Source organism: Saccoglossus kowalevskii, chromosome 9 (genome assembly GCF_978046115.1).
Source record: "Saccoglossus kowalevskii chromosome 9, keSacKowa6.1, whole genome shotgun sequence".
In the NCBI taxonomy this organism is placed as follows: domain Eukaryota; kingdom Metazoa; phylum Hemichordata; class Enteropneusta; family Harrimaniidae; genus Saccoglossus; species Saccoglossus kowalevskii.
This window is the reverse complement of record NC_140649.1, coordinates 25,679,432-25,701,388: the sequence shown is the minus strand read 5'-3', so window position 1 is coordinate 25,701,388 and position 21,957 is coordinate 25,679,432. Positions and strand designations below refer to the sequence as shown.

Genomic DNA, 21,957 nt, shown 5'->3' with positions numbered 1-21,957 from the left:
ACTAAAATAAAACTATGCCTTAAGAAACAAACGTTTTTGTGCACTGTGGTCATAATCTACAATAACCAAATTTAGTAAAGATCAGTGTTGCAATGAATCGATGATATTGCATTGATTGAAACTTTGTTTAATGCAATTAAAAGCAAACTTACAATCATACATAACAACACAACAAGAGATTAAATAATTGCTCATTATATTCATGATGTAGTTCAACAGTCTTAATGCATTTTTTTTTATTTTACTGAAAAGACCGGCTTCTTTGATAGCAGACTAATAGCAAACAATTATCCATGCAACAATTACATTCCCAAGCATTCAGAATGTCGTACTCTGTGACTGAAAGGGCCGATATTTAAATTTGACCTGCAACACGATTAGGGTGTATTGATTAAAGTCAAACTATTATTCTTAAGTTGATTGCATCAAATAATAGTTAATAGACCATTTCCGTTCATTGCGAGATCTCTCGTTATCGCGTGAGATTCGAAAATTGCTGAAGTATTGTGGGGGTATTTCTACGCTTACATCCCATGCTGACTATGAAATGAAACTAATCAACGTATAAGCAGCTCATCTAATGAGAGATCAAGTTAACCTGTATATTGTATTTGACACATTACTGTTACTTCAAAAACTCGTCTTGGATGCTGTTCATTAATATGTCTAATACCACGCATTACATGTACAGTTTCAAAATTGAGCATTTTCACGCTGCAAGCTGCTGGCGTTACTACTGTGTAAAACGCTTTAATTTCGCAAAAGACATTTTTTACGAATTCTGCGAGTCGGTGAATATCACGAAATTTAGTATCAGTGAAAATATTTCTGATTTTCTCAAACACAGACTGTCGGATCGTAAAATTGAGAAGATTTCAGGCAGTGAAAATTAAACTGTATACAGTGTGTATGCAAATAACAAAAACGCAATTTTAAAACTTATTTATTCACAATGGTTGTATATGAAAATAGACACATTCACAATCCCTTGTAGATATGTATTCTACAATGCAAGTCTTGATCAATGAATTTGTATTAATAGATGCACCGTATTATCAGATGTTAGTTATCATATTGTGTTATCAGATGTGACAATTAATTCAGGTTTTGAAATTCATGTAGTCTCTGATACAGTAATTTCGTATGTAATTAAATAAGTATGCACAAAGGCAGTTCGATGAATATATTTATATTTTAAAACCAAACTTTTCGAATCAGAATGCTGCAGTTTGGAACTTTTATACACTAGTTGTCCATTTTCTGAATCAAGTCTCTAGGATGGGTTCTGGTTCATAAAAGTCTGCCCATTGAGCCATCTGGAACGCAACATACTGACTGTTAAGCCTATATGATGTTTTCTGTTAAATCATGAGGATTCTCAAGTAATTCAGATTTTGCAAATATATACCACCTACCATAATTTCAGTATGCAAATTTCATGAGAATAATAACTACAAATTTAGAAAGACCCATGCATATGCACAGGCGTGCTGCATTTATACATAGCATAATACATGTTCTAAGACTTTTATAGCATATTCCTATTGAAAGCAATGGCATAACGAATGACACGTGTTTACAGGACTTGCTAAACTAGAATTCACCCAAAATATATACGTTTATAAATAGTTTAGGCAGGTGATTTTTAGTAAGATAAAGCCATCATGAAGATATTAAGTTCTCTTTATTACCATGACCAATTAAAACCATGGATAACTATTGTTTATCAAGTTAGTTATTTTAGAGATTGTACTTGGGTTTTAATATTTACTTTATCTTCTTCAGAATTGTAACATGAAATACATAGTTTTTTGTTTGGATATTACATGCTATTCAGTGCTAATGCTAATAAATGACCTTGGCATACCTCACATTAATCCTCAACTCTGCATCTCCAGCCTGTCCATCGGGCTCAACTCACCGGCACTTTTGGCATTTAACCCGCACCTGCGTCATTATCCAAACCATTCACAGCTTTATGCGTAACTAGCCCATGCTTTCATTGTCCCAGCAAACTATCTCGATGTATGAAACTCGCAAAACACACACACACCCACCCACCCTGCATCTCTATATGTAACTTTGATCTTTTGTTGTTTTCTTTTCAATAAACACAATTTGGGGAATTGCCACACAGAGCATGCTGGCTCTGGTCGGGTACGACATTGCCGTTACCATGACACAAGTCAAATATATCTCAGTCTCCTTTTATTAGGTCAGTTGCTACGACACCCAATGTAGAGCCACTGTATCGGTAGGTGTTATTTGGGTAGCATGCGTTGCCACCTCATAATGACACTCAGAAGTTTTGAGGATCACTATGAGGTGACACATTATGATGTCTAGTGTGACTTTCACTTCCTCCACTTCAAACAGCAATCCTGTCTATGTGTTATTTCTTAGCATTAACATAAAATAAAAGAGAATTAAATCATGTTTACTTCGTGCATGCATACATAAATATCATTTTATTGAGTTGCAGGTTTAATCAATGATAATTGTTTTAAGATGAGTAAGGTAATTTCAATATCAATGTTATCATAATTGTCACACAGTACACGAACCAATGTTTCAGTACAAAACAAAACTAACTACTAACTTGACTGCTACATACAGACTTTTGATAACTACATGAGCCCGTCTAATCTATAATCTAATCTATAAATTGTCCTGGTGCATTTGATTCAGCAGCACTCTATATGGTATCAACACGATATTAAAACTATAGCATAGCATAGCATAGCATTTATATGCTCTAAACAAATGCCAAGGATGATTTTTTTTGTCATATCAGCCATGCAATTGTATTCACATGTCACATATGTCAAATCGGAGTCACACAAAGCAAAATACTCATTGGCCAGTTGATTGACAATATTTGTGATGTAATTTCTAATCAGTCAGCAACTGGCCACATCACAGCTCGTCGAAATCATGCTCTTACTACAGAATGGTCAGATACTTCAGAAAACTTGCAGGTTGTTCATTAACCAGAGATTCAGCCTCTAGAATGTATTGCATCAAATCATGAAAATAATAGTGGAGATCCAGTAATATCATCCAGCAAGATGTAGCAATTTAAATGTATGATTTGGCAGCAAATAACTGTTCCTTGAACCACACAAATCTTATGTCTAATTTTCTTGTGACTTGTGGACATACAATTTACAGAGGGATCCAATAAATTAGAATAATCTAGTTGATTGAACCTTCTTCTTTGGGTGGCAGTAATCTATCCGTTTCCTTTGGTTCCGCATCGTCACCATTTTCCACAGGCGACTTGACGTTTATATTCTGAGTATGACTCGCTGCTTCTTTCTCTTTACGACTCATGTTCAGAACTCCACCCTGAAACACAAAGTAGACAACAATTAACATATGATAGTTTCATCTTACTGACACCAAATCAGAGTGCTATCACTATTCACAATATCGGCACATGGAACATCACAACACAAATTAAAGTACAAAAACCAAACAAACATTGAAAAAACAAACAAAAACCAAAGTTTTTTTGCTATACATCTCAAGATCTGATGATGATATACAGTTAATTGGCCTCGCCTGAGGTTGATATCATGAATTATCATCCCATGTAGCTGAGATACTGAACAAAGCTGAGGCTGTGGCCAATAAAAGTCACTTTGGATGATAATTCTTTATATTGGCCAAAGCCAAGGACAATAGCTGTTTTATTATTATCTAAAAGGAGAACAATGAGGCAGACAGTAATTATTATAAAACGATGAGCCAAAACACATGTGTGTCAAAGTGTTATGGATAAATGTGTAACCGAAATATTTAATACAAGAAATATGTGCGTCATATTTCTGGCAAATTCAACCACTTTCCTCTGATTATATCACACACAGTAAAAAAGGTAGGGCTTGATAGAAATAGAATCCTGTCACTAAACACAACTGTAAGCATGCAGGTACAAATCAACTAACTATTAGACTGTTGTATCACCAAAAAGTATATAACAAGTAATAGTATTACATACTCCTTGTGAGTTATCAAGAAATATAGAAATATATTTGTAGCAGATTTGTAGTTTTTGTAGCAGGTTTGCTCAATCCATGTATGACCAGTATCAGGTTATGGCAAGGGCAAAGTACTTGATTATGACGGATTTTAAAAACAAAAATGGCTGCCAGTAAGCCATCTTGAATCAGATTATGCATATGTATCCCAAAAAGCATGATGTATGTGTGAATTAGATCAGTCCAATTATGTCCAACATACAGGTGGAGCACATATGCTAGCAAGGATGTACATGTACACGCACAGAGGTTAAAACATAAATCCTGTTATCTGGAGATTAATAATGCACTAGGGCAGTACCAAATCGAATTAACCAATGCATGATCACTGTCCTGTCTCATGCATACGTTGTGGTATTCTCATAATAATCTCATCTATTGTAGAATATAAACCTCCCATGAGAAGATACAATCAATTAAATAAACATTCTGACTCACCCTTTTCTTGTCAATGATATTAAGAAAACCAGTTGTAACAACACATGCTATTGTGTTTGCCAGTAAGAATATCATAACATATTTCCATCGTGTGAGAAGTCTCTCCTTAGAGATGCTGAAAAAAGACAATATACAGTGGGTATGACAAGCAACTGCAGCAACAACAGACAGTATGGCGACAAAGCAGAGCAAAAGATCAAATCCACTGTATTAATATTGTTCCATATATAAAAAAGCAACATGAATTACTGAGTATCTTTGTGCATGTTTAAAACGTTTTGTTTGAGATGGATTTAAAAAATTCACAATTTAAAATATTTTTGCCACTACAAATCCCAGTAAATATTCCACCTTTTTGAGTACTCAACTTACTTGTTATCATCTCCAAGTATCTCTCCAACAATCACATTTGATATACCAATTCCTATCATCTGTATGGATGTAGTAATACCCATTGCCGTGCCAACAGTTGCTGGAGAAACCACTAGAGGGATGGAGGGCCACATACTGGACTGCAATGAGCAAATTAGTTAACAGTTATAAATTTAATTGCTCAAAAGCATTTATTTTATAAATCACATTTGGTAAGAGTGTTTTTTTTGCATGTAGTCATCATCAACATGATATGAGAAGCATTACAGATTCACTTACCGCAGCCATGGAATACATAAGTCCTAGCCACAGTGTAGATACAAGAGGGTGGACTTTAGTGAACGCCAGCAAACCGAACACTGGTATAGTAAAAACCGCACACAATAACGCAAATATACCACGCTTTCCAAAACGATCCTAGCAAGATAAACAAAGCAGATGCGTTTTTTTACTCAAATTTAGTATTTGTTGACAAAATATTTAATAGAATTGTTCACTTGTGCCTGCACAAGTGTGAGTTTGTAAAGACATGGAACCCTTGAGCTTGGTACAATTTTAGGATTCTGGTTGCTCTGCTCTTAGCCAATCACAGCCTGTTTATTTTGACCAATCAGCTCACATCTTTGACAACCAATCAGCTTCTTTTCGCCAGCCAATCATAGCCAGCTTGTGCACACGGACTGTAGCGTCCCTACCTCTTTTGTTTTCTTTTGTTCAGCAGTTTTCATTCATTGTTTTTTACGTGTCACTGCTCAAGCATTGTATTCTCTTATTCTCTTCGTCCCCCTCTTTTTTTGGCTAGCTTCTTCCCACCAGCCTGAGCATTGGATTTCATCCTGACTCGCATTTCAAGGTCGGGCGGCCTCATACAGGTTTTACCCCGCCTTCTTTTGGATCCCAAAATCCATTGCTCAGGGGGGCACGTGCTGTCTTGGTGGGTAGAAGTGGGCCCCCTGCCCAATTTCGTAGATTTTATGAACTGTATCTTTTTGAATTGTAATTTTATTAGTTTTGTAGTTTGCGTCTGTAAGTCAGTTTTGCTCAATAAACTTGTCTTTGCCTTTTACTTGTTTACCATGTGGAGTATCTTTACAAACATACATGTATTTACATGCACATAATTGTACACAAAGGTCATGAAAGACAGCAGTGAAATTCAATGTCTGGAACTGAATATTCAAAAAAAAAAATATTGTGTATGTCAATTGATAAGATACAGTGAGGGTTAATGTTCAGACAGCAATGCTCTAAAGAATATTACAATTGGTGTTTTAACAGTGGATATACTTACTATTCCTAAGCCAAGAAAAGCTGATAAAACCAATGACACATCATAGACAGATCCAGCAATGTAAGATGATATATTGTCATCAAAATCATATTTATTACTGATAAATTTACTGTAAATATATGATATAAATACATATATAAATAAAATTATATTACTACACATTCATATATTTATTGAAAGCATGGTCAGCTCAGAGCAGTCAAGCACAAAGACAGGTGAAATGACAGACACTTAGACAGGTGAGTAGGCAGACACACAGACATAGAGGTAGGTAGCGAGGTAGGTAGGTAGGCAGGCAGGCAGACTGACAGACACAGATGAGTGGTTCATGAGACACCTGTATTAGTAGTAAAGCTGAAAGTATTATGCAAATCATATAATTAATATGCGTGAATGTTAACTAAAAACAAACCAAGTCTGCACATTATCCAAGAACATCTACATGTATGTACCAAGCTTCAATCATGGGAGTCAACAATTAGACACTGAAAAGCAATTAAAGAATATGCACAATGTTATACATACCTAGCATCAGCAACAAATGGAAACACACCATTGTAGAAGAACATTATACTAAGTGCTAACAACCAAAACTGTAGTGAAAAGTATTTGATATCTCGTACTCGTAATTTTTTGGATTGAGCTGAAACTTCTGCTTCCTAAAAAATACAAAGAATCATTGAAAATGACAGTGCAGGCTGGTAATTTTTCAAAATCATTTCTTATGGGCTAAACACTAGTGATTGGGCAGAATGGAGAAAAGTAGAATTGAATCGGCCTAAAGTGGTCTGGATTTTGCTACTTTTTTTGGAAATAAGGCCTCACCAGTCATAACTGGAGACAACATGCAACTTATTATGTCTTGCATTTGTACCAAATTTAAACAAAATCTGTAAAAATGTAGAAAACTTTCTAATAAAAGCTCTTCTGTTCAAATGTGAAATTTAATAATGGCACCCATAGAATAGGGTCACCAAATAAGTATAGTCTTCACTGCTTCAGTATAAACTAAATGAAGTACAATATCATGGTCAAAGGTAGCCTACCGGTAACTAGTAGCCTAGTGGTTGTCACATCAGACTCTTGGCAGGTAGAACTAAGTTCAAATCCTACCTTAGGCTGAACATCAAAAGGGTCAACCCCTACCCTGGGTGAGTGTGCCACAGACTCAATGGGAAGGCCCATTTCACTGGCCAAGATTCATTCACTCACAAATGCGACTTTGGGGGAACTTTGGTTAAGGTTCACAGGTGCTTGTGTTTGACAAAGCCTGGTTAATGCAAGGATAGCATAATTAAAATTGACATTTGATAGAGAGATAGCCACACAGCCCTGTCATGTAGTCCCAAACATGAATATGACTTCTGTGGTAAAAATGCACTAGCACTTGCAATTTGAACAAACAAAACAAAAATCAAGAAAGACAACAGTGACATTCAATGTCCGGAACTGTCCATACTGTGTCTGGATTTAGTGTTGAATGCTGAATAAATGCTTAACCCTTTTAGTACCAGATTTTTTTTCCTATCTAAAATCTAGTGCAAATATTTTTGCATATTAGGACATGATATGTAATGAATCTATAAAATTAATTAAACATGTCAGAAATATGGCACTAGAACCGCATTCATTGAAACAAAATGGCCACCTGTCGGCCACTTTGAATCCGATCTAAAAAATAAAATGACATGCATCAAGGTCCCATAATGTCCAATGTACCAAGTTTCAACAAAATTCATCTGTAAACACCCAAGATCCTGTTCCGGAATATCAGAAATGCTCGATTTTGATGATTTTTCAGCACAAAAATGGCCACCATTCGGCCATCTTGAATCAGATTGTAAAACAAATTGATGTGCATATGCATGAAGTTTGAATGTAATCAGTCCAGGCATGTCTAAGGCATGCACCCACAATTGCACATACAGAAGTTAAATCCCTGTTTTCAGACTGCTAAAGATTTCTACAAATGACATGCAGAATTTTTGGTCACATATGCTTTAACACCAAACTCATATTTGATCTACTACATAGTTATTGCATGATGCAGAAGCATCTCACATTTGGATATTTTCATGAACACGATTTGAGTATTCAAAAGACTGAGAAGTGTACAAAACCAGTTGAGTGCAAGTCAAAATATTTCATCAATGTCAGCAGTACAGCTGATATGTCGTGTAGTAATAGCGCATTTTATGAAAGTAATATACATCTTTATTATTCATTTCTAGTACATTGTATTAATTCATGCTCTTAAAAAATACAGTAATCATTATAAATTCATGGTTTTAGATATTATAAATGCAATGTAACATATCAAATTATCTGAATAGTTTTTGTCAATATCCTTTGAGCTATGTTCAATGAGGGTAATTTTAGATGCACCCGTGCACAAGTCATTAAATATTCAAACTTCACAGATTATAGTTGAATGCAAATACCCAGAATTTATTCATTTGCAATAAATTGTCCTCCCAGACAATATAAAGATATTGACATAAAAAACATTGAAAATAATGGCTGTATTTTAGTTAATAATGGCTATTTTGTCAGTACTATAAGGCTTGTACCATAATTTCTTATAGTACAGATATTATAATACCATATCGCAAATTGTAGGTTGGTGACATAGGCTAAACAAATTATTAAATGATGGGGTATTTTTTGTTTGAATCATATCAAAAATCAGATTTTTAAAAAGTAAACAATGCAATTCTCCTTTAACATTATTGTTCCAATAATAACGATTTTTGAAAAATATTCGGACAAGTTTTTCAAAATACGTCACTGTAACACAAAAAAATGTTATTTAATGGTGCCCTGGGACAATAGGTTTGATGATTTATGACCATCATTCTCAATGCTTCTACCTTAATACAAGTAGACCTCCAAATATTGGACAGAACCTGATGTATTTACACAATATTTTATTGCATCAGGTTCACACTAGATTCCCATTCACATTTAAAGCAACATGACGTATTGAACAAGCATTTTGTGTCGCCTCAACTTTTGACAATTACTCACACACATAAATTATTCAACCAATCAGAGAACATTCTAACAATGATATTACAGGCACCATTATGGAGACACACAGTGCAATGTATTGTTGTTTGAAAGATTTGGGCAAAACTCCCTAAGTGAGATCAACTGTATGTGTGTCTTTCACAATAAAAACAAGCATTGACATTAAAGCACAATACCCATTCTGTATTTATTACCAAATTTCATCACTAGAAATGATCCAGGAGTGTGTATATTTCGCGATATAGTGCTATGATGTCATCAGTCATTACTGGAAATGTACTGTAGTGGGCTGGGCAAATTTGATTGAATCACTAAACAAGCAGCATCTCGTCTGAGATCGATCCACACATTGGAATTAAAGAATTGAAAATATCATCACAAAAGGAACAAATCTGAGACAGGTTCGCCTGTAGTACTTATATGTATGGTATCAAAGCAATCAGACTTGCGTTTTTTATCAAGTCAAACATATCAATTGACAGAGGTCCACCCAAGATACCTACATACCAAGTATCAAAGCAATTGAGCTAGTAGTCTTTAAGAAGAAGTAAAAAGATGACACAAACACTGACAACGGATAATCACTCATATGATAAGCTTCACTTGACAGCCGAGCTAAGAATGTAATATGCAATCAAAATCCAGTTTTCAATAAGAATGTTTTGGATGGTCATCTATCGAACACGTTGTCGACTGGGTGAGTTTGTTTAAATGTTAAAACTGCATGCTGTCTATGACCAGCTCACACCCAGTCATCTTGAGAGATGACAATGGATTGGAAGATGACAATAGATTGAGAGACGACAATAGATTGGGAGATGACAATAGATCTTATATTAATCAGATTTGTATTTACCTGCCCTAGTTGTTTAACTCCTACAATATCCAAGAAGCTGAGAATCAAGGCAGATATAAATCCTACGCCACACAGCATTGCACCACCCCACAGTGTCCAGCTCAAACCATATTTATGCTCAAAGTTACTTGTAAGAAAAAAATTTAAAACACTACCCTGCAATTAAATAAATTAAAGAACATATTCAATCTCACATTTAATAATTTATGTATCAATTGGACCATCATCACTCTCATACACCAAGCAAGTATCCTACCACCCACCTAATCATGGCATTAGCCATTGCAACTCAACTAATCATGGCATTACACATTGCAACCCAACTAACCATAGCAATACCCACTACCATCCACCTAATCATAGCATTACCCATTGTAACCCAACTAATCATAGCATTTCCCACTACCATCCACCTAATCATAGCATTACCCATTGTAACCCAACTAATCATAGCATTACACCTTGCAACCCAACTAACCATAGCATTACCCACTGCCATCCACCTAATCATAGCATTACCCATTGTAACCCAACTAATCATAGCATTACCCACTGCAGCCAACTAATCATAGCATTACCCATTGTAACCCAACTAATCATAGCTGTATTACCCACTGCCATCCACCTAATCATAGTATTACACATTGTAACCTCCAACTAATCATAACTGCATTACCCACTGCCATCCACCTAATCATAGCATTACCCATTGTAACCCGACTAACCATAGCAATACCCACTGCCATCCACCTAATCATAGCATTACCCATTGTAACCCAACTAATCATAGCATTACCTACTGCCATCCAACTACCGGTAATAATAGCATTACCCATTGTAACCCAACTAATCATAGCATTACCCATTGCAAACAAACTAATAATAGAATTATCCACTGCCACCCAACCAATCATAGCATTACCCTAAATGTTTAGGTCTTACAATATCCATCTTGCAGTGTATTTTTCCACACTGACTCATTTTTCTTTTTTAGTCATTATTTAGCTAACTACATGTAGGTTTACCAGCAGTATCTTTGTGTAAGCGAAAAGCAGATATGTGGGATACATTTAACTGTAATACCAGCAATAGCTATAACTTACTAATCTTGAAAAAGTAAGTGTAATTCCAAATGCGAATGCCAACTCCTTATTCCTGAACCAGTAAGCTGTGATACGATTCTGTACAACTGAACAAAATAAACTAATGTTAGTTTTGATGATTCTATTCACTGCTTCTACCATTTTTGCCACTAGAGGGCAGCACACACCTGCATCTGAACCAAAATTTTGATTGAAGGCTAATGAGTCAAGCTACAAATTGTAATCATCTTCAAAAAAAAATATCTTTTATATCAGCCCCATGCAATTAAGCTAATGGGTTGTCTGGCAAATAAATAAATAAAACTGCACTTTGTATCCCTCGCATAAAACTAGATATTCAATTTAATTGAATTGCATGATTACACTAAATACTCACTTGTTAATGAGCCATTGCCGGAACCGAACAGCAGGCGACCAACCAACATGATCGGCAATAGTGCACTAGTGCCGGCAAAATGAGCACCTAAAGCGAACAGCGATGAACCCAACAGACATAAACCAGAGAATAAAAATAGGCCAACTGCAAATCGAAAAAGAAAAATTGAAGTTTTGTGTTACGGATATATAATGTAGATAAGAACAAAACCATGCAGTACTTTGAATCACTTGATCAAGAGAAAATCAGTAATGCTATTTTTATTATTGAGTTTTTGATTTGTGAAATTAGTAATACATCGGACACCATTAGGGCGGCAGTCGTCGTGCCGCGTCCTGTTCTATATGGGACTCATAGCATCGTAAACAACGCGTGTAAAATACATTGTTTATTTACATGAAATTCGAACACGCACAGCACGACAACCACCGCGCTTTAATCTTAAATTGATTCATTTTGAAATTATTCACAATGCAAGATCCCCCAGACATTACTTTACTTGATGGAGATGGAGTTTGTCCATCATACATGTACTAAACTATAAATGCAGAATCTGAGTGGTTAAAAAAGTACTGTAAACTATTCATGTCCATCACAATTTTTTTCTATTTTGAACATTTTGCTGAATTTACAATGCTTATAGAATCATACACATTACACACTAAATACAAAAAAAAGAACAAAAATGATTTTAAACTATATGTCTATAAAAATTGTTATTAAAAGTGCAACTAAAAAAAAGTACACCATTGATATAGTTTTATCTGAGTTCCTTACTTCTATTTCCAACTTTATCAATTAGAAAACCAGCCCCTACCACAACAACAGCATTTCTGCAGTGTAACAAATGAAAGAAACAGTCAGAGTATAAGTATACAGTATTTATAGAAAACTGTCTAAAACTCATGGGGCCTGATAGTTGAGCATTGCATAGAACAAAATAATGGGAAAAGTTTCCATTAGTATTATAACATGAAGATATTCAATACATTCAATGCCGTAGATATATGCAATACTGGATGGTGGAGAGATGGACTCATTGTTACATGGAATATACATGTCATTATTGAATATGTATATAACCAAAGCTACACATCACAACGCATTCTACATGTCCGTTTCATTTTGCTGAAACCTTTTTGTTAAAAATACAATTTACATCATTCCTAAGTTACCAGTATTCTGTTATAATTGTTTCTCAAAATGTGTTTTTGTAATATTTGTTTGCAATGTAAGTTGAGCAAACCAAATTGTTACTACTTTTCAGAAAAAAAAACGGAAAACATGTTGTTAAAATCATTTTTTCAGACTGCTGAGTACTGGTCAAACGTACTGATCAAACGTACTGGTCAAACGTACCAAAGGACTATGTGAAATGACAGGCAATATGCATCAATGTTTTCAACTTACGTCCATGCATAGATGGCATATAGTAAATTATATTCATTTGCAGTCATTCCAAGACCTCCATCTGTACAGTTGTAACTATGGTTACCAATGTGAGTGTTATTTGGACAGGTCACATTCTATGAGAATTAGAGAAATAAATTAAATTTGTGACTAACTTTTGTGAGAAAACATATCACTTTCAAACAGTAATTGATATCTTGAGATATAAATTATATTATATAATATATTATTATATATATATATATATATATCATATTATATAATTAATTAAACTATTTAGTTTTTGATGATTTTATAGTATTCGTAATCAAAACATACCAGTAAAAACCAAGAAAATATTCACTGACACGCGATGTTTTAATAATTTTTTTTCATAAATGGCATAAATGCATTATTATAAAAAATTGAATTCATTTGTGTGTAAAAAACAGCATGGACATGTAGGAAAATGTCCTACTTATTTAGAAAATGTGCATCATATTTACGTGGCATTTGAATATGTTTATTTGTTTACATTGTACACAACTGTGTAGCATATGACTGAAATAGAATCATGCCACAGAAAGTTAACGATCACACAAACACAAATACTTTTTGCTGTCACTGTTTGGGCTTTTATGTACATTATTACTACAAGTATAAAAAGATGTATACATGTAAATCAATAAGGCTGTCATGAGAATATCACGAAGTATGCATTCAGTACAGGAACACATCAACCGATGTTACGACAGATGCTATGATAGATACATGTATCGTCACTGTATTGCCTCTGTGCATACTTTGTGTTATTCTCGCAATAACCTCATCATACCATATCATATCAGTATTTTGATGATGGGCACAAGGCAGGAATTCAACATATGACATAGAGGACAGTATTTTGATATAGGACTGAGGGCAGTATTTTGATATAGGACAGAGGGCAGTATTTTGATATAGGACAGAGGGCAGTATTTTGATATAGGACAGAGGGCAGTATTTTGATATAGGACAGAGGGCAGTATTTTGATATAGGACAGAGGGCAGGAATTTAACAAATGACAGGACAGTATTTTGACATAGGACAGGGGGCAGGAATTCAACAAATGATAGAGAACAGTATTTTGATACAGGGCAGAAGGCAGTATTTTGATATAGGACTGAGAGCAGTATTTTGATATAGGACAGGACAATATTTTGATATAGGGCAGAGGGCAGTATTTTGATATAGGACAGAGGGCAGTATTTTGATATAGGGCAGATGGCAGTATTTTGATATAGGACAGAGGGCAGAATTTTGATATAGGACTGAGGGCAGAATTTTGATATAGGACAGAGGGCAGTATTTTGATATAGGACAGAGAGCAGGAATTCAACATAGGACATTGAGGGCAGCATTTTGATATAGGACATGTAGTATTTTGATGAATGACATAACAGTATTGTGATGTATGGAAGAGGACAACAAGTTGTAGTTTAGTGAATTGGAATAATACACTTACAGCTTGAAATATATCCTGCAGTACACTTGGCATATCAAAACAAAAGTAAGAACCAAATGTCAACATACAGTTGAAAAATAAAATAACAAATCGGAATCCACCTGAAAAAAAAATAGAAAGATCTGTTTATTATTAATAGAAACATAACTCCCATAGAACAAACATGTAACAATATAACTCGCATAGAACATAATTTCCACTGAACACACATTGGTGCCATATGCTCATGTGACAGACATGATACAAAGTGGAGCCAGTTTATTTGTTCTATGTGAGATCCGGTTTTGGAATGAATTTTTAGCACTAAAATGGTCGCCACTCAGCCATCTTGAATTTGATTATGAAAAAAATGTTTGTACATATGTATTACCGGGTATGTCATTGTGTGATGTTTGAATGAAATCACCCAGGCATATCTGAGATACAGGTGGAGACGAACACACTAAGGGAACATTACCTCCCTGAAACATACATGCAACTACATAACCCCATAACACAACTCCCATAGAGCATACACAACTCCCATAGAGCATACACAACTCCCATAGAACAAATATATAACTACATAACTCCCATACAACATTACATAACTTGGATTATCAAGATCATTTCTACATGCATACATTCAGGTCTACCAACTTATGATCACAAAAGTTTGAGACATAAATTATCTACAGTAAGCCATAAATTATCTAATATTAATTAAGGAGCTATTTACATAATAACTACAAATGACCGGGAAATGATTATGTTCTTAGAGTTGGCAAACTTAATTTTTATTTTCTTCAAAGATGTAATATCCCCCTCAATCTGTCACATGGTGAATTAAAATTGTTATTTGCACTTTTTTTCTGAGGTGGAAGCTTGTGTAAGAGCCCACACCTAAAAAATCATTATTTTCTGAGTTGAGGACACTGGGCGTTGACGCGGTCCAGTACGGTAATTATAAATATGTACTTTGACATGCAAAAAACTTAAATGAGAAATAATGCTTCTTCAGTTTTGCAGAAATTATTTTTTAAGGTTTCCAGAAGTATATTTGAAAGGCTGGTAGCTCAATGCCTCCCTGCAGTGGTATAAATATCAATATATTGCCTAATGGAAATGTTTCCCCTCAAACCACAAGTTAAAAGTATAATGAGACATTGTCACAGTATTCTCAGCTTAGTTGTAATTGAAGAGTAGATCAGATGTTTGTTTTTTTTCTTCTGATTTATCAAAAAAACAAGATTTGTTTGAAACACATGTAAACGAAAACATTGTATTTACTGTATACAGGATTCGATCATTTAAATATGATTTATTTTGACCATTGATACACATTTATTAAGTATGCGTTACTAACAGAAAAAATGTAGTATCTCCATTTCATTTGATATTGAAAAAATGCTATGTCTACATCACATTGTGCATGTACTTGCATACAGCAAAAATTGATTCAGCTCAACAGTTCAACAAAAGTAGCATGCAAAATGTTTTGTTTAGTGGTTTCCTGAACAATAATTGGGAGCTTATCAAAGGGATAAGTAGGCAGGTATAAAATTTATATAAGGATCTGTTATTGAATGAGTGGCAAGTGTTTATCAACACCAGGCGACAACTTAAGAGTGATTTCTTGCATGTATAGTACAGTAATCAACTGTGTTTATAATAATTATGATATATCTGACATTTTTCGAGTCAGTGAGTGTTATGTCTAGACAATACATTATTTGGCTTATTTAAATAAAAATAAAACTGGTGTCCTTTTTGCAACCCTTTCAAATCAGGGGCTCACCAATAGAAGTACACATACAGAAATAAATAAATTAAGAGCAGCAAAGCACATACATGTATATGAAATAATTACATCAGAAATTTTAAAATTATATATTTTCTTAGTCAACTGTATCAATGAGGAATTGGTATCACTATCAAACTGCACTGATATTGGCTGTAAATAACAGAGGTGTATTTGTGGTTAAAGTAAGTCCTATTTTAATTGATCTAGCATATAATTTTGAGTTTATTGGAAGTGTGCTTGTTGTCAGGCTGTAAGCTCCAGTCATAGTTTTTAAGACCTAATCTTTTTGGTCCACGAGTTTCAGTAAGTCTACTTTTTGCACTTGTGCATGCATGCCTAATAAAATAGGGAAGATTTCTGTATTCCTTTGAGTGACAACATGGCTGTTATTTTTGTATGGTATCCTGTTATTAAACAGGAATGATGCACCATACACATAAATCATTCAAAAAGTTTATTGACCATTTCAAGTTGTTAAATTGTTTTTTTTTTAATTTTTTTTTGTTTGTTTTTTAATTTGGTTTGAAGATCAGTTTGTACAATACTTCTGATTATTGAATTATATATTTGAACTATTTCATGTGGGTATTCACACCAAAATATTATCTGACAGGTTTTGATTGATTCTGAACTTAACAATGTATATAAAAAATAAATAATAGCTTGTTCATTATTTGTATACATTATACCATATTTAATCAGAAATAAGGATATTAATAAAAAATTCAAAACATCGACTTTGAGTGTACTTTCAATAAAACCAAATATATTCAAATTATCATTGTCGCCTACACTGTTATATTACATGTGCACGCCTGGTCACTCACCTTGGGAAGCATGTAGTAAAGCCATGATGACACAAATACTGTAATACAAATATTATCAGTATCCACTTGGATCACATGTGATAACACTTTGAACTCCCAGTCACGGGACTCTGGAGGTATAATTTTTACCGGAATACGGGTAAGAACCGCATATAAGAACCTCGCTCTGATTGGCTGACACTACGAACTGGCTGCCTAGCACGCTCAAAATTCACCTCACGCATGCTCACTTCACTGTTTTCGTACCAGAATCGTAGCGAGAATGAAAATGCAATGTAATGTGATTTTTACCATCGCTATTTAGGTTTTGATGAATATCTGACTAAATCCATCAGGTAAATCACGTTCATTAGAGAAATATATCTTTATATGATTGCCAACTAAAGGTCACTGACTGCCCTTTGGTGTTTTTTCTTCAAAAGGTTCTTGACGCATCAAGGTTCTATGTTTCCGCGATCAAAAGCCTGGTATTGATTCATATTTACTCATAAGATCATATATCAACTCCGTAGATCTATATACAATCTATAATATTAATAATATTATTCTCTAATTTCATATTTTAATATCAAGGTTCTTAAAGTACCATATATTGTATCAAATATAAGGTTCTTGGAATTCTATGCTTATTAATTCAATTTAAATCATATTTTAGTTTTGTAACCCCACATATCAATTTAATAGTTCCATATACAATCTATAATATTAATAATATTACTGTCATATTTCATATTTTAATACCAAGGTTCTTAAGTTACCATATATTGTCCCAAATATAAGGTTCTTGGAATTCTGTGCTCATTAATTCAATTTAAATAATATTTTAGTTTTGTAACCCCACATATCAAATTAATAGTTCCATATACAATCTATAATATCAATAATATTACTGTCATATTTCATATTTTAATATCAAGGTTCTTAAGGTACCATATATTGTCCCAAATATAAGGTTCTTGGAATTCTGTGCTCATTAATTCAATTTAAATAATATTTTTGTTTTGTAACCCCACATATCAATTTAATAGTTCCATATACAATCTATAATATTAATAATATTACTGTCATATTTCATATTTCAAAATGAAGGTTCTTAAGGTACCATATATTGTACCAAATATAAGGTTCTTGGAATTCTATGCTTATTAATTCAATTTAAATAATATTTTAGTTTTGTAACCCCACATATCAATTTAATAGTTCCATATAAAATCTATAATATCAATAATATTATTGTCATATTTCATATTTTAATACCAAGGTTCTTAAGGTGCCATATATTGTCACAAATATAAGGTTCTTGGAATTCTGTGCTCATTAATTCAATTTAAATAATATTTTTGTTTTGTAACCCCACATATCAATATAATAGTTCCATCTACAATCTATAATATTAATAATATTACTATCATATTTCAAAATGAAGGTTCTTAAGGTACCATATATTGTACCAAATATAAGGTTCTTGGAATTCTATGCTTATTAATTCAATTTAAAACATATTTTAGTTTTGTAACCCCACATATCAAATTAATAGTTCCATATACAATCTATAATATTAATAATATTACTGTCATATTTCATATTTTAATATCAAGGTTCTTAAAGTACCATATATTGTACCAAATATAAGGTTCTTGGAATTCTATGCTTATTAATTCAATTTAAATAATATTTTTGTTTTGTAACCCCACATATCAATATAATAGTTCCATCTACAATCTATAATATTAATAATATTACTATCATATTTCAAAATGAAGGTTCTTAAGGTACCATATATTGTACCAAATATAAGGTTCTTGGAATTCTATGCTTATTAATTCAATTTAAATAATATTTTAGTTTTTTAACCCCACATATCAATATAATAGTTTCATCTACAATCTATAATATTAATAATATTACTGTCATATTTCATACTTTAATATCAAGGTTCTTAAGATACCATATATTGTACCAAATATAAGGTTCTTGGAATTATATGCTTATTAATTCAATTTAAATAATATTTTAGTTTTTTAACCCCACATATCAATTTAATAGTTCCATATAAATCTATAATATTAATAATATTACTGTCATATTTCATATTTCAAAATGAAGGTTCTTAAGGTACCATATATTGTACCAAATATAAGGTTCTTGGAATTCTATGCTTATTAATTCAATTTAAATAATATTTTAGTTTTGTAACCCCACATATCAATATAATAGTTCCATCTACAATCTATAATATTAATAATATTACTATCATATTTCAAAATGAAGGTTCTTAAGGTACCATATATTGTACCAAATATAAGGTTCTTGGAATTCTATGCTTATTAATTCAATTTAAATAATATTTTAGTTTTTTAACCCCACATATCAATATAATAGTTCCATCTACAATCTATAATATTAATAATATTACTGTCATATTTCATACTTTAATATCAAGGTTCTTAAGATACCATATATTGTACCAAATATAAGGTTCTTGGAATTCTATGCTTATTAATTCAATTTAAATAATATTTTAGTTTTGTAAACCCACATATAAATTTAATAGTTCCATATACAATCTATAATATTAATAATATTACTGTCCTATTTCATATTTTAATATCAAGGTTCTTAAGGTACCATATATTGTACCAAATATAAGGTTCTTGGAATTATGTGATAATTAACCATATAAATGGCTATTACAAATATTCTTAGTATGTTTTAATCTAGGTTAATCGACAATAAGTCTCCTCTGACAAAACAAATTTCACTTAGTGTCACAGTGGTAACACCTCCTAGGTGCAATCAACATGGTTAGATACATTGTATCCACATCAAAGTGTGAACTGTCTTGGTTGCAATGCGGATGCTGTTCCTGGAAGAGATAAAAAAATTATAGATAAAAAATTATAGACTTTTGTTTAAACATATGTACCCTCTGCAATACCACAATATTAACTGCACGCTATAACATATGTATACTAATATTCAAAACTGAATAAACCTTTTTTTTTATTTCAGTATTTCTCTACAAATTACAAAAAGAAGGCAGAAGAATTTACAGACTATCTGCAAACAAAAAGATTCAACTTCATAAAGTGCCTTGAATAGAGGGCACATTTTTTGTAAATAATATATAATATAATATACTTTTTTTTACTTCTGTATTTCAATTTTTTTTTGTATAAGGAATTCTATGATTTTTTTCTTTGAAGTATTTTTTTGCCATTTCCATTTTGCCATGTTTTTGTGACTTCTTGTTAAAAACTGCATGTCTGATTGCTTTGATATTATACATATAGGTACTACATGTGGACTGCTGTCATATTTGTTCATTTCATGCTGATAACTTTGATTCTCCAATTTTGATGAATATTTTTGTAATTTTTGGTAAAGTGATATTTTTGAATTCTTGTAGAAAAAAGCAAGTCCGAATCGATTGCTTTAATACTATACATATTTTCCATTTTCTAATGATATCTTCAGTTCTTTAATTGAAATGTGCATTGTCAACAGCAGAGCTATCTCAGCCGACAGGCTGCTTGTTCCTATTATTGGAATCAACAGACCAAATTTGAGTTGACTGTTATTCTTTTATTAAGCAATTAGTCCCTAGCCAAAACAAAATATATCAGATGCCATACTACTAATGATAAGAACTCCATTGTGTACTCTATATTTAATATGTCAATAAAGTATTACAGTATGTCTTTAAAGATGCTACTTAGATTAAAAAGAAAGCAACTACTGATATGAAATAAACCATAATAATATACTCTCCAAGAATTGTGAATTGCACAGTTCAGTAACTCAATATATATAGTATAAATCATAATTTCTACCAAAATTTGACAAGCAAATTTTTTATCAAAAAAATTGGCTAAATAATGATTCAGTATACAATAAATAAATAAAATATTTGGTTTATATGTCGTATTGATAATGTGCTTCTAATATCTTTTTTTTGTACTATTTTGGAATTTTATACAACTCATTTGTTTTTGTAGTTTTTAAGTGATATCTTCTAATGTGTTATGTGTGATGGTCATTCTGTTCTGATAAGATGTGCACATTAAATACTGATTTACATTACTCTGTGATAACAGATTTTACACTGTTTTTATTTAAATTCAACACTCATCATTTGGACTAATGGACAAATAGTCAGCCCTAACTTCATGATATTTTGTAAGTTTGACGTTGGTTCTTTGAGTTAAATAATCCTGCTTTTGAAGTGGTTACATTTTTGGAGTTGATTGTATTATACATGTTGTTTTATATTTTATGAATTGTCATACTTTATATGGGTTGGAGTACAAATAAAGAACAAATTAGGAACACAAAAGGTGTGAATGTGTTTGATTACACTGAAGAAGGCACATAAAACAGTGTGTTAATCCAGAGACCGGGTAAAATGATAAATTCTTTGTTTCTCTGCATGCTCTTCCGGCATAAACATGAAAAAATTCCATTTAATAGGAGATGTCTATGCTAACAAAATAATGCTAGTTGCGTTTTTTTTATAATTTTTCATTTTCTAGATATTTAACTTTTCATTAATTTAAGTGGTCCACCGCAAAGGATTATGCATAAATTATGACATCATATCCACTGTTGTGAGAAATTGATAAAAAAGTTGAACTTCAAATTGGCTTATAGTTTATAGCCTGGTAGCTTACATGTACCGGTGACGAACACGCATATAAAATACATGTTGTCATGACAACTAACTGAAAATATTCATTTTTGTGTTTATTGTTTACAATTCATTGATCCAAGTAGGTTATACAGTTTTTTTGTGTATTTCCATTATTATATTTATATACATGAGTAATGTGCACACCAAAATTTAAACTAATTTGACTCAGTATCTCTCAATTTTCACAACAGTGAATATGATGTCACACTTTACCCACAACTCTTTGCTGGAGAATCAAGATGGTGGACTACATA

General features: G+C 32.6%; 1 protein-coding gene and 1 long non-coding RNA gene across 2 annotated transcripts; one reads left to right on the top strand and one right to left on the bottom strand.

The window, feature by feature from the left end:
• Positions 1-2,436: 2,436 nt before the first annotated feature.
• LOC100376904 (lysosomal dipeptide transporter MFSD1-like) lies at positions 2,437-17,160 on the bottom strand. The gene is made up of 13 exons (XM_085503794.1): positions 17,014-17,160; positions 14,404-14,504; positions 12,920-13,035; positions 12,287-12,342; positions 11,510-11,653; positions 11,134-11,219; positions 10,031-10,186; positions 6,670-6,803; positions 6,145-6,253; positions 5,133-5,270; positions 4,854-4,993; positions 4,482-4,596; positions 2,437-3,348 (listed from the first exon to the last, which is right to left on the bottom strand). The coding sequence occupies exons 1-13, from the start codon at positions 17,036-17,038 to the stop codon at positions 3,196-3,198; spliced, it is 1,473 nt and encodes a 490-aa protein (XP_085359920.1). The 5' UTR covers positions 17,039-17,160; the 3' UTR covers positions 2,437-3,195.
• A 102-nt stretch (positions 17,161-17,262) lies between these two features.
• Positions 17,263-21,349, top strand: LOC144358736 (uncharacterized). The gene is made up of 2 exons (XR_014930599.1): positions 17,263-17,348; positions 20,026-21,349. It is a non-coding gene; the product is annotated as an uncharacterized LOC144358736 (long non-coding RNA).
• The last annotated feature ends 608 nt before the right edge of the window (positions 21,350-21,957 follow it).